General features: G+C 41.5%; 1 protein-coding gene across 8 annotated transcripts in view; it reads right to left on the bottom strand.

The window, feature by feature from the left end:
- The window catches only part of LOC121871446 (protein bark beetle-like), a 58,381-nt gene that overhangs the window by 34,419 nt on the left and 8,058 nt on the right, over positions 1–15,904 (bottom strand). For all 8 annotated transcript variants that reach the window (XM_042373754.1, XM_042373758.1, XM_042373756.1 and 5 more), the window contains exons 2-5: positions 8,720–8,880; positions 1,746–1,936; positions 1,205–1,341; positions 281–485 (exon numbers count right to left, since the gene is read on the bottom strand). In XM_042373754.1, coding sequence (XP_042229688.1) covers positions 281–485; positions 1,205–1,341; positions 1,746–1,936; positions 8,720–8,880 — 694 coding nt within the window. The remainder of the gene's footprint in view (positions 1–280; positions 486–1,204; positions 1,342–1,745; positions 1,937–8,719; positions 8,881–15,904) is intronic.

The raw sequence follows: 15,904 nt of genomic DNA on the forward strand, positions 1-15,904 counted from the left end.
TTCACTTGCCCTACAATAAAGTTTGCTACCCATCAACAGCTGGGTGAAGTAGGTCTCCTGGCCACAAACCAACTGTTCATCTTAATTAATTAAGTAAAAACTACATAAAAGAGAAGCACAAATAGAAAATCTCATAAACACCAAAAGTCACTAAATTACATGTGACAAACAGAAATGCTCTGTCCACAATGTCTTTTAATACATTTGTCAAAATAGGTATCATCAGAGAATGAGATAAATAAATCATACAGTAATACAATAAGAACATATTATAATTTACCGCCATTTGCTTTAATGGTAGCATCTTGTAGGTGAACAAAGGTGTCTGGTAGGGTAATATTGATGCCATTGAAGGCATTGGAGTTGATGGTGACATGGCTGATGCGTGGAGGGACTCTGCGACTCATCACTGCAGACTCCACCTCTCTCTTGGGCCCCATGCCAGCATACTCCAAATCCACATAACTTAAAACTGATTTTGAGACCTAAAATGAATTAATCTCAAATGAGTTTAAAATCTCCTGCAAAAGTTGACACTCACATTACACAACCAAATCAAAGAACATGACAAACTGGACATCAAGAATATGCAACATAAGATGAAAAGATAAAAAACTTGTATTACAGTAAACTGTTTCTTAACCGAAAAGAGTGGAACCAAGAAGCTTATATAAAATGTATAAATATGTAAAATGGATACATTACTATGATGAACATTCATACATAGAATGCATATAATAAACCATAGTACAGTACAGTGTTAGATCTGGTGTACATTATTACATATTAGAGTTTCTGCAAATACCTGCACACTAAGCTACTTCATTATTCTCAAACATTCTCAATGTTATTTATTTTACAAATAAGCTATCAATGAGTCACCACTCTTCCACAATCACCATATAACTTACACCTCAAATTCACGTGAAGACAAGTAGACTCACCACCGCACACACACAGTAACTGAACAGTACTATTGTACAATAATATAAAATAGCAAGTTCAATTACATTTGCATTAATTTTAATTACTTAAGACAGTCTTTTATTGAATAAAATTTAAAATATAATCTTGTACAATGTCAATATGAACCTCTTGTTACAATATGGTGAATAAATATACTGTCTTAAATACTGTACTGTATGTAGTACTGTATGAGTCACACCTAGTATCACACTGTGTACTGCAACAGTATGAACTGCACCTTTTGATATAATGTTTTCTCCTGGAAGAGCTGCCCTTCAAACTCTGCATCATGGAAGAGGATCCCCCGCCAGTGGTTGGTGCCCCGCCAGAGGGCATGGTAGCCCTCACAGTCCAGCCCCAGGTCAGGGTGCATGTCTGGGGGTAACAACACAATCCATTTATTTCAAAATGAAGAGGATTACCAGGGAGAATACGGTACACATACATTCCCCATCATCAATGTTGTCATGATTACTTGGTGTGGTGTCCCAGTTGACATCAGACAAACCTGAAGCAAGTTGCCCTCCCTATCACCACCACTTTTACAGAGTGGAACTGGGTAGTATATGTAGGACCTCCAAGTGCCTTCATGTCTGACAAGGCGGGGTCGTTACTCCCTGAGGTGATCAAAGCTAAGCTACCTGCCTACCTGTAACACACACACACACACACATTGATAAAGTTTGATAATATAGAGAGTAACCAGGTCACACATGTTACACACAATAATAGTAAAACCCCAGACATTACTCCATAAAACAATAATAACAGTAACGTACCACAGACACCTCCGCCCATGGAATGTGTGTGCCAGGCACACTTGGTGATGTCATCCTCGAGGCCGGTACAGAGAGGAGCTTCGTACAGAATTGTGGAGGTGTCATTATTGGCACGGTCCTGCCACTCCCAATACTTGCCACCGCTGTAACCCATCTGACGACAACCAACAGTCATGTCTTCCGCCGTCCAACTGGAACATATAATGTACAGTGTTAGGAAAATACTTACACCTTTATATTGCTAAGAAAAACTCGAGAAATACAGGCACAACACAAGTAATTATATTGATTTATTTATAGTTTCACCACTTGTCACCATACTAGTCAGTTGGGTCGTCGGTTGGTTCTGTTTATACACTGTTGACAAGTACTGAGAATTCCCTGGTTTTTTAATATATTTGGACATGTGCCAATGGTAGTCAAGTCTAGATTTAATGAGCTCACAATCGGTGCTGTCACAACATTCTCTGGCAGCTTATTCCCAGAGTTCACAACTCTTACTCTAAAAGAAGTTATCTATGGTTCGGCAAACTCTATGCAAATTTGCAGTGATTGAGTAATGGAGCAGACTATTAACTCCAAGAGTTGTTCAATTTCGTTATTTTTTTTCTACAGAATTTCTTTGGATAATAGTAAATAATAAAAGCATGGAGGATGAGAGAGATTGCGGGGTAAAAAACGGCGAAAAACTGATCATATGACCCTTAAATAAAGTCTCTATGTGCTTTGTACGCGAATAAATGTAATTTTTACCATAAATATTCCCCCGAAAATTCAGGGCCTGTCTCCCTTAAATTGCCAATAAACGGGTGTCATTTCGGGGACTTTACTACCGTACCTTCATTATAGGCTGAGTGTCTTTTTCTTAGCCTTCAGTAGTCAGAGTAAGCTGTTAAGTGGTTAAATGACAACTGAAATTTTAATTACAAATTAGTAATTTTTATTAAATCACTGCTTGCCTTTATAAACTGAGCGACTGTAAATGTTTTAGTCTCTTGGTAGGTGAGGTATCTGGGTGCCGTTCTCAATTGGCAGTATTGTACTGTATTTAGAAAAACTTGGAACCCAACATAATTGGAAAATTCCAGGAGAGGTGGCACCACAAGTCTCCAATCCTTGGGCCCCCTCTTGAGGGCCACAACAGACTGTTGTCAACAGTAATAAGTTGGCCGCGCAGGTCGCAGGTCTTCTTGTTACTAATGTACAAAACAGGCCCTCGCTCCTCCAAAATGTTGGCTAAAAATACCAGCCACCGATCTCGTCTAGAATCAGGTTGTAGTACATTAAAATTCATTTTTGTTCTGGTTACTTTATTCACAAGAAAAACGAATACAATGTCCTGTCCTAACCTAACCTCCTCCCCCCCTCCCGGGTGGGGAAATTCTCCACATCTTTAACTTCAAAGTTTAAATTTAGTATTTTAAAGTGGCGACAACGAGCACGAGATACACAAACAAGACAGGTTAAGACAATACAGGTATATAAAAAGGGGGAGAGGGTTAGAACAATGATGGGCAGACGTAAAACCCTTGACGGCAACAAGTCTGGGAGTCAGGGAGCATACAGGAAGTAGCGGCACCAGACCGGGAACAACCTTACTACATAAGTCCCTTTACGGAATAATTTATTTTTCTCTCTAACTTGAGATATAAGAACGACTGTGAAACTTTACTTGGGTAGGTGCATTATTCCTAGGCCAAGTTAGGAAAATAGAAACTACCCTGCAAATATTTAAGAATCCAGATCCTGCTCTGAAAATTTTGATTCCAATCAATATATATATATATATATATATATATATATATGAAATTGTTGTTAATGATGGACGATACACAAAGCAAAAATGTAGCACGGTAACTGTGGTTGTGGAACAAACACACGTACACTACAAGACATACTGTACTGATGTCTGGAAGACTTATAACACAGTACTAACAAAAACCGTAAGAGACTAAACTTGGGGCGAGTCTGGTGGTGTTGCTTGGCCAAATTCAACACACGAATTGTTTCACATTGTCTACAGTAAGCGCCTATCGTTCACCAATGTAATACAGACTCACACTGTAGACGTGTCCGTTTGTCCTGATTAACAAACATTAACTCCCCCGTTTAAGATGACGAAAACTACCTAAACACCGGTAGGGTACAACAGTGAGCCAGCACCGCCCTTCACACCACACAACCACACCTTTCCCACGGGAGAACCTACAATTTTTATCCACGAGTTCATGTTCCCAATGCCATGGCCGGGGGACTGCTTTTTTTTCCCACACCAACAATAGCGATATTATTTATAACGAGGTATACATACTGATCTTTTCCTAATGTGACCTACAACACATAGTGGACTCTCAAGCTGTTACTGAGGACATGGGGAAGAGTGAGCAGAGGAATGGAGAAGTGGGGGTAGTGGAGGAACTTTGGGTAATAGGAAGGATAGAGAAGTGGGGGAGACATGATGGGAGGGAGCGGGAGAGAAGAGGATCATTATCTTGCGGGCGATGAAATCTCCCGCCGTTGTTGTTGTTGTTGTTTTTAGTTCCCTTCACCAAGAGAAACATTTGGTGATCCATTGTTCGCTTCCGCTTCGTCTTAACTCACAGTACAACGCTCAAAAGGACCGTCACAACCTCCTCCTCCTCCTCCTCCTCCTCCTAGTCTGACAGATGTATTACAAATATTTCCCAGTTATTATCACGACTTAGTAGAAGCTATTAAAGTGACACAACGGTGGGACTGAACGCGTATTAAATATTTGTACAAGCAATATTTCATCATTCTGATATTTAGTATTTACTGAAGTGAAGCTGTTTGACACTACTAGGACTCCTCATACCTTTAACATATAACTGCATTCTAGTTGATTATGCAGTGAGCACTAAAGTTGATAATTATGTAACATTATTATACCGTATCATAAAGGTAGTTAGATAGCTATAACTTAGTTCATCCTGGAAATTCAAGACAACTAGTAATACATATAAAACGTTAAGTGTTGGTTTAGGTGATAGGAGGCGTCACTCCGGCGAGCGCCTCGTGTATACTGCACAGTAACCTATAGCTGACTACTCTAAACGCTTCTAAATACGTTGCATCAAGAGTTAAGAACACACCCGGTAAGTGCTTTCACGTCACTCTCTTCACTTAATTACCTGGTATAATAGTATACAATCTATACATGAATATAAGACAATACCCAATAAAACGGTGACGAAATGATGCCAACATTACTCTTCACAAAGTCTAACGGTGTTATGTTTCTTTCATAAATTATTAAGATGATCTTGACCGATAAATATGTTAATCTAGCACCCAGAGTGAGTCGGCCATTATTAAGGTGGGATGTAGCCTAACGAGCAGGTTGACTCAATTGACCAGAGTTGTGCGTGCAAGTTCCCGACTCGCCACTCTCCCTCTTACCTCCGAGAAGGTTAGATTAAGTTAGGTTGCTCCTGTTAAGTTAAATTCCTTCTTACCCATGTTAGGAAATGTTTACTTGTTGGGTTACATTAAGTTAAACAAGGTTGGTTTTAGAATAACTTGAGTGAGGTTAAGTTGGGATAACAGTTAGGATACGTCAGCTTAAATTAATTTAAAATAAGAAGCCAATTCACTTCAGAACATTATCCAATTTTTAAAAGATAAGATAAAAAAATCATGATTATCTCAATCAGAAGAGAAGTTGTTGCAAAAGATAAAAGGATTTCTAACCGGACGTGTTCACATCGTTGGTCCGAGAAACAACCATCTTATTTTCCTCATGGACGGATGTTTCCCCTTCCTTGCCTGGCCGCCCTGGTCACGGTACCTGCCCGGGAGGCTCCTAGGGCAACTCGATGCACGCGCTGCTGCCCCCACAAATCTCAGCTGCCATAAACCTCACGCCCGGGAAAATTACTCAACTTCCGGTCCAGCCATTCTTGCCATCCCACTACCAAGTTCTCAAGTCCCTTACATTTAAGTTTTCGAAAAATATACACAATTTTCTTGATCTTTGTGTAAATATTATATAATTAACAAAATATTAAGCTAACTTTTCAGCTATAATTATATCAAATAACTTTGTCGATGCCCAACTGAAAAGGCGGTAAAAAAAATTGTGTATGAACAGGATAATGAAAACCAGAGAGACAACTTCCTCCACCACTACAAGATGGAGCTGTGATACGCTACACTGCGTCACCATCGTCTGCTTATAACTTCCTGAAGGAAAGGAATGATTGAACTAAACGTCACACGAGTGTAGGATGAAACTGAGAAGATGAGTGAGTGCATAATGGCCACCAGCTATCAGGTAAAAAAATATAACACCAGGACATGGGCAAAGGATATCCGCTCTGAGTCACCAACAAAGGTCATCAGGTTCTTGCTCTTCAGTCCATTTATTTGTGTATATGTAACATGTATATCTGCAGTATACGTACCTATGTATGTTATTTTGTTTTTTCGTACATTTATTTTTATTTCTATTAATTATTCTTTATTGTTTTAGGAACATTCACCACCATGTTGTGACCTGTTCATACACCGCCGCCACAACTCAACAAGACCCTGCACGGAGTCTACCGCCCAAGCAAGGCAACTTAGACCTTACGCCCAAGGAACAATTTGTGCCGAAAGTGGAATTACGAAAGATGCTGTTTTAAGGAAAATGAAATTTGACTGACATCGTAACACCCAAGATCTCTAATTCCCGATAAGTTATATTTTTACGAATGTTTGAGGTACTGGATCTTGTAATTACCGTATTTATTTTTAATGCCGATAGCAATGAGATAATATTTTTTAAGCCTGATTACATGAAGATTACCAGGGTCTAGGTGAATCAAAGATGCTTTACTTTCTTCGTGTACAAGATGTGTTTGTGTGATACTATAGCCGTTCTTTCTTAAATAATTTACAAATAAATTAATAAACTTCCTGAAACTTGGCGAGACATCTGTTTAAAGCCCGGGAATCGGAACAATTAATTCATCCCACACAAACATAATTTTCTTGACGAAATCACAAGTTATCCAATTCTCAAATATTCGTATGATAAGTTTAAATAAGAATTTGGAATAAAAGATTGTCTTTGGTTCTTTTCGTTTCATAATTTTTGCCACTTATCAGGTTACTAGCCATTCAGGCGGTGGGTTCTAAGTACAGGTGGAAACCAGAGAACTCGAAGAAAACCTGCCATGTTTGGTAGTGCCACACTGGATAACACCCTTCCCATGTGTGTACCGGGCCAGGCCTCGAACCCAAGATACAATGGTGAGAGATACGCCCGTTACCGCTGTACCACTATACTGTTATAAATACTGTATAATGACGTCTGCTGTGTTGACAAAACAATGGCATAATACTTCACCACACATTCTCAAACACCTGTTTTAGTGTGTGTGTGTGTGTGTGTGTGTGTGTGTGTGTGTGTGTGTGTGTGCCTTTTGTCATAGCTGATAGTGAGGTGTTTGTGTGAGCGCAGTGATGGGTGGGTGGGAGGGTTATGGAGGTGTTTAGCACAGGCATCACCCTCACTTCCGCTACACCCACACACCCTCCCATTCACCTCCTCCCCTTATCACCTCCATCCTCCTCCTTCCATGCACTACTTCATTTCCTCCGCACCTACATTTTACCTCTCCCTCCCAACACAGTGTCCACCCCTACCTCCTCAACTCTACCTTCCCTCATATCCTTCCTCACCCCTCCCTCCCCGGGAACTAAAACACAAGTATTAATGCAGGAAACACCTCTCTTATGGACCCCGGGGCTGTGTTGAGGGAGTGTGGGGGACCTCAGGCCACGGTACTTGCCTGTATTTCCTCAGGAAGTGTGTAAGAAAAATGGGGGGTGTGGGGAGGGTAAAGCTGCCATCAAGGGAAGAGAAAGTGACACGAAATAGAATCCATGTGTCTGGACGCTGATAGTATGCGTAAAGTGTGAGAGTAAGGAGGCATTTTCTACAGTGAAAACTTTGTTGTTCAAAACTTTTATTACTTGTAAGGCTGTCGGTCGAATCATATACAGGTGAGCAAGGAACATATTCTCAACATTCCGCACGCTAAATATTCCTCGGAAGTTTAGACGTAAAAATGAACCCTTCTGATTAACTTCAACTAAAATATAAAATCAGTACAGTGTGACTCGCTTGAACTAAGATGAAAATAATGACGGAGAAACTCAATAAAATTAAACCAAACTCCTATCGTACTAATTAGATACATTATATCTTTCCAAGTGAGCACAAAATAAATTAACTTGCACATCTTTGAGACGCGTGACCGAGTATTGTAAGAGGCAGCAAGAAGGGGGGAAGGTACACTGTAAATATTGCCGCCACAAAACATAACTCACATTAATTAACAAGTTCTTTCTGAGCTACTACTTCATCTCCAGTGGATGTCAAATATAATTACTAACAATACACATACCGAAATGACTGGTGTGGAAAATGTTTTGTAATCATGAAATCTGAACTAAATAGGTGTTATATTACCATCAATCGTCTATCAAAATAATCTTTATCCATGTTTAGTGCTGTCAAATGTCTTCGTGTTTTATTTAACTATACATCAATCTAAAGTGTATATAATTATTTGTTTCAGCATCAGAGGTTCAGTTAGCCCGATACTGTGTGTGGAACCTGTGATTATGTTGTATAAAGATGTTTAAGTTGTCTCTGCTCTAAGGGTCTGGAAATTAGTTCTACCACTATACTTCTGATGGGGAGCGAGGAAACGATGTGAGAAAAGCATTAAGGCCATAAAAACCTAACCTAACCTAACCTGACCTGACCTAACCTAGCCATATCCGCATAATAATTACAAGGCTCTAGATTGTTAGGTTAGTAGCATTGTGTTTGCTTAATTAATGGTCTAATGGTCTTTTCTGTTCTATGTATTATTATAAACAAACATATCGGTGAAAATAAAATCAGCAATGTATTTTGTGGATGTATCGTAGAACATAACACCCAGGTGATGACTTACTTGCGGGAGTTGGTACATATAGAGCGCCACTTGTCCTTGTAGAACATCTGTAGTCTGCCCTGTAGTGGTGTAGGACCGTCTACCAATCTCAGTGTAGGTTTGGGCAGGGGTGTACTGGGCGGCTGACTGCTCGTAAACGTGATTCTCTTCATTGATGTACCCTGAGGAAGAAGGGGATAAATAAACTCGCATCAGAGATCGTTCCAGACCAAAATACACAAACTAAGAATAATATACAGATGATAAACAAAAATACTATAGGCTCGTAATCACCATGGCGGCGGATAGGCGTTCAAGACCCAGAAAGAAAACACAGACAGAAATTTACCTTCACAACGTAATTTGCTTCGTTGTGTCGGTTATGATGAGCAAAATAATAACATCTATAACTGAAACGTAAGGTGTTCAAGATGTTAATATTGGGAAAACTGCTCGAGTTGTATTATAATATTGTATTCAGATAATTTATGCTTAGACTGTATCGAATATTAATAAAAAACATAGAAGTTAACGAGTTATTATATCGCCGACCCACAGGTTTATAAATACAACAAAATACAACAGCCCCCCAAAAACGTGTATCTATTAATGTTGTCAATAATGAAAAACTAATGGAAGAGGAGAAAAGAAAGATGAAGGACAGGAATAAAGAAAAGAAATATGAGGGAAGAAAAAGAGCAAGTAGGAAGCGAAGGCGGAGGAAATATAAGAGAGAACAAGGAAGAAGAGGAACTGGGACACAGGAGAGGGAGGTGGTGAGTGAGAGACTGGAGGGAGGGAGGGAGGGAGGGAGGGAGAACTTCGTGCAGGGATGGTTTCTAAACCTGTTTTAGACAATTGACGGTGAGGAAGAGTAGGGGTTAGTGAGAGGGAGGGAGAAGGTGAGTGAGAGAGAGGGAGAGGGTGAGTGAGAGGGAGGGAGAGGGTAGGAGGTGAATGAGAAGCAAGGAGTGGGAGGCAGAAGGACGTTGAGAGACTGGAGGGGAAGAGGAAGAGAGGAAGAAGACAAAATAGACCCGTTTGAATGTTGTGTGGTATATATGACGTGTAGGCCTAAAGGTAACTCGAGGAGCCGTATATAACTACATAACAACAGCTTGCTTTCCGTTTGGTTAAGGCTAGGATAGACCAGTTAATACTCTCTTTATATTAACAAACTCCGGAAAAGAATTACACGAAATTTACTAGCACAACAGATAGAAAGAAGGATTAAGTTGAGATAAGAGAGATAACGGTACAGTATATCACCCCACTCCAACGACCTACCGTATCCACCTATTACAAACAGTTAGTTGCAAGTACTATCATTCGTTACAAATTCATATGCTAAGTTCATATCACTAATTCTCCGACAAATACAGATTAATTCCTCTGGTGTTTGTTGGCGACATTAACCCATACACGAATACCTTGTGTTAATGTATATATGAAATTATACCTAATTATGTATATACAGTAAATGTTTGCTTTCGTTTCATGGAAGTAATCAAATATAAACAAACTTTCGATGTGTGTTATTCTCTCCCTGTGTTATGTTCCCGCCAGACACAGTGTGGTGTAGCGTGGCTTATCGATTTCTTTCTCAACCCAGAGAGCATTATGAAGCCTGGATGTAAACAGCGTCGACTAATAACACATTCAGGGTTTCACAGGCAGGGATCAGCGTGGTGTTGGGGAGGAGAGTGATCACAAATCTTGGTAGGGGGGGTGAGTAGCTATATGAAGTATAATTTTCTGGGTCTCGACACCACTCACTGCAGTTGATATTCTTCCATTTCAGTGAATCGAGAACAACATTAATTTTGAAAGTGTAATGCAGGGAGAAGTCCTCACGTAAGCCACCCAGTCCTGACAAATAAAATGCATTTGAAAACTTAGTCTAACTCACTATCAATAGTTTGTTCCATCTATGAGAGCACGCCATGTAGGCTAGTTCTCTGCTGTACAAACACAACAGGTATTAATAGATGAATGATGGCGTCTACGGGCTTATAAACCCCTCATTCCGTCTACAGATGTTCATGGTGAGTGATGTACATTGTTCATGGAGTACAGTACAAGAGGTCACAGTAGAATACAGAGAGAGAGAGAGAGAGAGAGAGAGAGATCACTATACCATACACGTCATATCTCACTATTATCACATGTTATCACCACTATCTAATCGCAGCCTCGTGGGAAAGATAATGCCAACTTTCATCATAACTAAGGTAGATAGTTCTCACCTTACTCATGCTTTAGTAATCCTTATCAAATTCTCAAATACCCTGCTAGTCATGAAGGACCCCCACCAAGTCGTTATCAAACACCCGGACGCACTGAGGCCTCTTGGGAACTATGTGTTAACAAGTTCAATATTTAACCTCCGGGAATGACATCACTAACGAGGACATTCTTAAATATAATTACAGACTCAAAACACTAATATACACTCCGTCATTTTCTTCAACATGGTCACTATGATATTTTAATTGGTCATTTGAAGGAGTGACGTATATCGTTCATTGTGTACAAGAATTTATAAAGAAAAATATGTATGGTTACTTTCGGGCGGGATACGATATGTTTTGACTATGTAACATGTTAATGGTTTTCTCATAGGAATTATAAAGGGGAAATAATATACGTTAAAGGGTTGTCACTCCCCAGCTTAGTACAAGTAGGGGGCGATGCTCTAAGCTTGGTTGGCGCTCCCCAGCTTAGTACAAGTGAAGGGTGTTGCTCTATGCTTGGTTGGCAGAACGTGACAACCTAACTCGTTACCTAACACCCTACTTTTTGTTCTTCTTAAAAATAATAAAAATACCAATATAATAATAATAATAATAAATAATAACAACAACAATTACGGGCTAACATAGTGTACGTCAACATAATGGAGTGTTATACCTGGCGATTATTCTTGAGGATACTAACTTAAAACAATATTAATTCACTTATAAATTACAAATACATAAAGATAATTATTCAACAACAAAAAAATTGCAAGAGAGAAAAAGTAGAGTCCTGTATCGCCCAAGTGTAAGCGGGGATGGGGTGGCCCGCCTACAAAATACAACTAGTCTACAATTACAGTAAACGGGTGCTGAAAGCTTACAAACTGCTTTTATCTCTACGTGGTGGAAGAGAATGGAAGTTGAGGATGTCCGGTAGGTAAGCAAGGAGGAAGTAAGGTAGGTAGATTGTAGGATGAGGAGGGGGAGAGTGGGGGGGGAGGAGCTGGGGTTGAGGGCGTCACTAGGAGAGGTAGAGAAAGAGGAAATTGTGTGTGTAGAAGGTGGATTGTAACGGGAGGAGGAGGTGCGTGGGTGGAGGGTGAGAGGCTTGTGGGGAGGGGGACGGACACACACACACACACACCCATCCTAGTGAGTCATCTGGGCCGCCTGGGTAACGGGAGGTTGGGTGCTCACATGGAAACTCTTCCACCGAGGTGAATCTACTGTATATCTCCTCCTCCTCCTCCTTTCTCTTCCTCTCTGTGTCCTTCCTTACATATTTCTCCTTCTCTCCACCATAATCACTCTAAACTCATTTTTAACCTTATAGCCAACGCACTCTTTTTTTTGGTGGGGTTCCCTTTCTTGTTCTCTCTTCGATTCCTTCCCTTCCCCTCTACCTTTATCTTTAACTACTTCCATTCCACTTCCTCAAACTATCACCTTATTTCCTTCCACCATCTCAACGCTCTCCCCAGGACCACCATCTCAACGCTCTCCCCAGGACCACCATCTCAACGCTCTCCCCAGGACCACCATCTCAACGCTCTCCCCAGGACCACCATCTCAACGCTCTCCCCAGGACCACCATCTCGTTCTCTTGGCTGTATACAAACCTCACCACAGCCGCCACAACATTGCTACATCAGCACACGTAATCCATCAACATCCCGCTGTACCAATCAACCATCAGTAAGCTCCAGTCTAGGTTCATGATAGGAAGATATTTATTCCTTAAAATCTCGCCATACGCGTTTATATTGAGTCAACACGTGTACATAGATCATACAGGCACACAGACAATGGTAAACGACAAATCGATTCGACCAAAGCCATCATAATGGTTATTTCCAGTTGGGTCCTTTGCTTAGGTTGAGGGACTGATCGGTAACAATAGATCTAGAGAGAGAAAAAATAGCGTAAATGTATTGTTAAGCGAAATATGTACAGCATTGCGCTTAAAGTATGCGAGACAATTCAACATTCATTGTTTAGTAAGAAAGAAAATCACTTTTCTCTTGCTGTAGCTTTATCAACTCGTACGCAATTTTCCCTTAACTGGTGATGTGAAAGTTCAACTACAGTTAACACATTTAACCTGCACTAGAACTACCGTAACAGGACAGAAGATACGGCCTCTCCCCCGGGAAGGCTAAAAAGAACGTGTGAACAAATAATTATATAGCAAGAATAAAAGTTCTCAAAGAATATGTAGACCAAAATAAAATAAAAAACACGACAGTTTTGTGATTTGATATGTTTTAAAGAATTCTAGTCTTTCTTAACCACCTATAAATTAATTACTCCATAATCCAATCAATGCAAATGATAGTCACGGAAAATCAACGATAACAAGATGCCTTAAGTCACACACCAAAGAGATATCGCCAAATACTGCAACCACGAGCATAGCACCAAACCGGTGACCTACCCATGTGGAAAACGAAACGTTGCGCCACGGTAACCCAAAAGTAAGTTTTGTAACACCCAATGTCAATATATGCCACATCACATGTCATGCCACAGTGACGCCAACCAAGTGTCATCACCAGCACAGCCAAGGCTACAGTATAGAGTAGACCCAAGGCTTAGAGTGCAGAGTAGAGCCAAGGGTAGAGTCCAGAGTAGAGCCAAGGGTAGAGGTCCAGAGTAGAGCCAAGGGTAGAGGTCCAGAGTAGAGCCAAGGGTAGAGGTCCAGAGTAGAGCCAAGGGTAGAGGTCCAGAGTAGAGCCAAGGGTAGAGGTCCAGAGGTCCAGAGTAGACCCAAGGGTAGAGGTCCAGAGTAGAGCCAAGGTAGAGGTCCAGAGTAGAGCCAAGGGTAGAGGCCAAGGGTAGAGGTCCAGGAGTAGACCCAAGGTAGAGGTCCAGAGTAGAGCCAAGGGTAGAGGTCAGAGAGAGCCAAGGTAGAGGTCCAGAGTAGAGCCAAGGGTAGAGGTCAGAGTAGACCCAAGGGTGAGGAGGTCCAGAGTAGAGCCAAGGTAGAGGTCCAGAGTGGGAGGTCCAGAGTAGAGCCAAGGTGAGGTCAGAGTAGAGCCAAGGGTAGAGGTCCAGAGAGAGCCAAGGGTAGAGGTCCAGAGTAGAGCCAAGGGTAGAGGTCAGAGTAGAGCCAAGGGTAGAGGGTCCAGAGTAGAGCCAAGGTGGAGGTCCAGAGTAGACCCAAGGGTAGAGGTCCAGAGTAGAGCCAAGGGTAGAGGTCCAGAGTAGACCCAAGGGTAGAGGTCCAGAGTAGACCCAAGGTAGAGGTCCAGAGTAGAGCCAAGGGTAGGGTCCAGGTAGACCCAGAGGTAGAGCCAAGGGTAGAGGCCAGGTCCAAGGGTAGAGGTCCAGTAGACCCAAGGGTGAGGTCAGTCCAGAGAGGCCAAGGGTAGAGGTCCAGTAGACAAGGTAGAGGTCCAGAGTAGAGCCAAGTAGAGGTCCAGAGTAGAGCCAAGGGTAGAGGTCCAGAGTAGAGCCAAGGGTAGAGGTCCAGGCCCAGAGTAGAGCCAAGGGTGAGGTCCAGTAGAGCCAAGGGTAGAGGTCCAGAGTAGAGCCAAGGGTAGAGGTCCAGAGTAGAGCCAAGGGTAGAGGTCCAGAGTAGAGCCAAGGGTAGAGGTCCAGAGTAGAGCCAAGGGTAGAGGTCCAGAGTAGAGCCAAGGGTAGAGGTCCAGAGTAGAGCCAAGGGTAGAGGTCCAGAGTAGACCCAAGGGTAGAGGTCCAGAGTAGAGCCAAGGGTAGAGGTCCAGAGTAGAGCCAAGGGTAGAGGTCCAGAGTAGAGCCAAGGGTAGAGGTCCAGAGTAGAGCCAAGGGTAGAGCCCAGAGTAGAGCCAAGGGTAGAGCCCAGAGTAGATACAGCAGCATTATTGCTTTACAAATTTATTATGCCGGGAAAGGTCGGGCTGACATAAGGGCCTCATCTGCTTGGTGTCTCGCTATTTAACTTGTTCTACTTGCAATATTCCTCCCTCTTTATACCCAAGTGATGTTCTACGTATAGTTATATTTTACGAAGATGTCAGTTTTATCTTGTTTATGTGGGCGAATAAGGCGACCACTTGCGATGGTCACTAAATAATACAGTGGCAAGGCTGCGGTTGGCATTCGGGGTTCAGGAACATCGGCACCTCCGCTTGTCAGTGTATGTCTTGTGGATGTGTAATAACTGGTACTGGCAAAATATCAACAAGAATCTAGATCATAAGACATAATAGTGTTCACAATAATTACTTACAGGCGCTAGGTTAGTTGATATAAAGGTTAAGATTGTATAGACATTTATCAGTTACTTCATTAAGAAAATCAGATAGATTTCTCCGTACTTGAGGATGAGAAAGTTTACTATAGTCACGGGAGTTCATTGTAATTTCGATGTCATTTTCCTCTCGTCAAAGTGAGCTGCCGTTATTGCATTCTCGCAGCAGCAGTTAAAGGGATAAATAACCTAACCTATAACCTAAAATGTTCAACCCTTCGTACGTTAATGTCTGGCTCAAATAATGTAAAAAAAAGTGTAATTAGCCGCGAGGGATTACGGTAGAGAAAAATATCAAGGCAGGAATGTTCGGTGTTATGGAAGTGAATCAGGATTAATATTGTACCTGCAGATATTTGAGTCAGGGGCGGACGATTATAGATGAAAGGTGTTTTTAAATAGTAAGGCGATATTTGGAAAATTATGGTCCCCCCCCCCAGTTAACCCAGTTGTAAATAGGTACATAATCTTACAGTTGACGATGTGGAGGCGGTCGGTTGCAATGGCTGCCAGGTTGTTTACTGAAGGCCATAGTATATTATCCAGTGTTTTGTATCACTATCGGGCAGTGAGGCCTATGGGACCTACTTTCTTATTTATTATTCTGAAATGGATATGGGTGCCCATCCAAATCTCCCAAGTGGAGAATTTGTCTTCGAAGTTTAACCGACAGACATAAAGGCTGTCAGAGGCAAACAATGAGAGAGGTATACATTGAGACAGCCGGGGAGGAAGTAA

Source organism: Homarus americanus, unplaced genomic scaffold (assembly GCF_018991925.1).
Source record: "Homarus americanus isolate GMGI-L3 unplaced genomic scaffold, GMGI_Hamer_2.0 scaffold45698, whole genome shotgun sequence".
In the NCBI taxonomy this organism is placed as follows: domain Eukaryota; kingdom Metazoa; phylum Arthropoda; class Malacostraca; order Decapoda; family Nephropidae; genus Homarus; species Homarus americanus.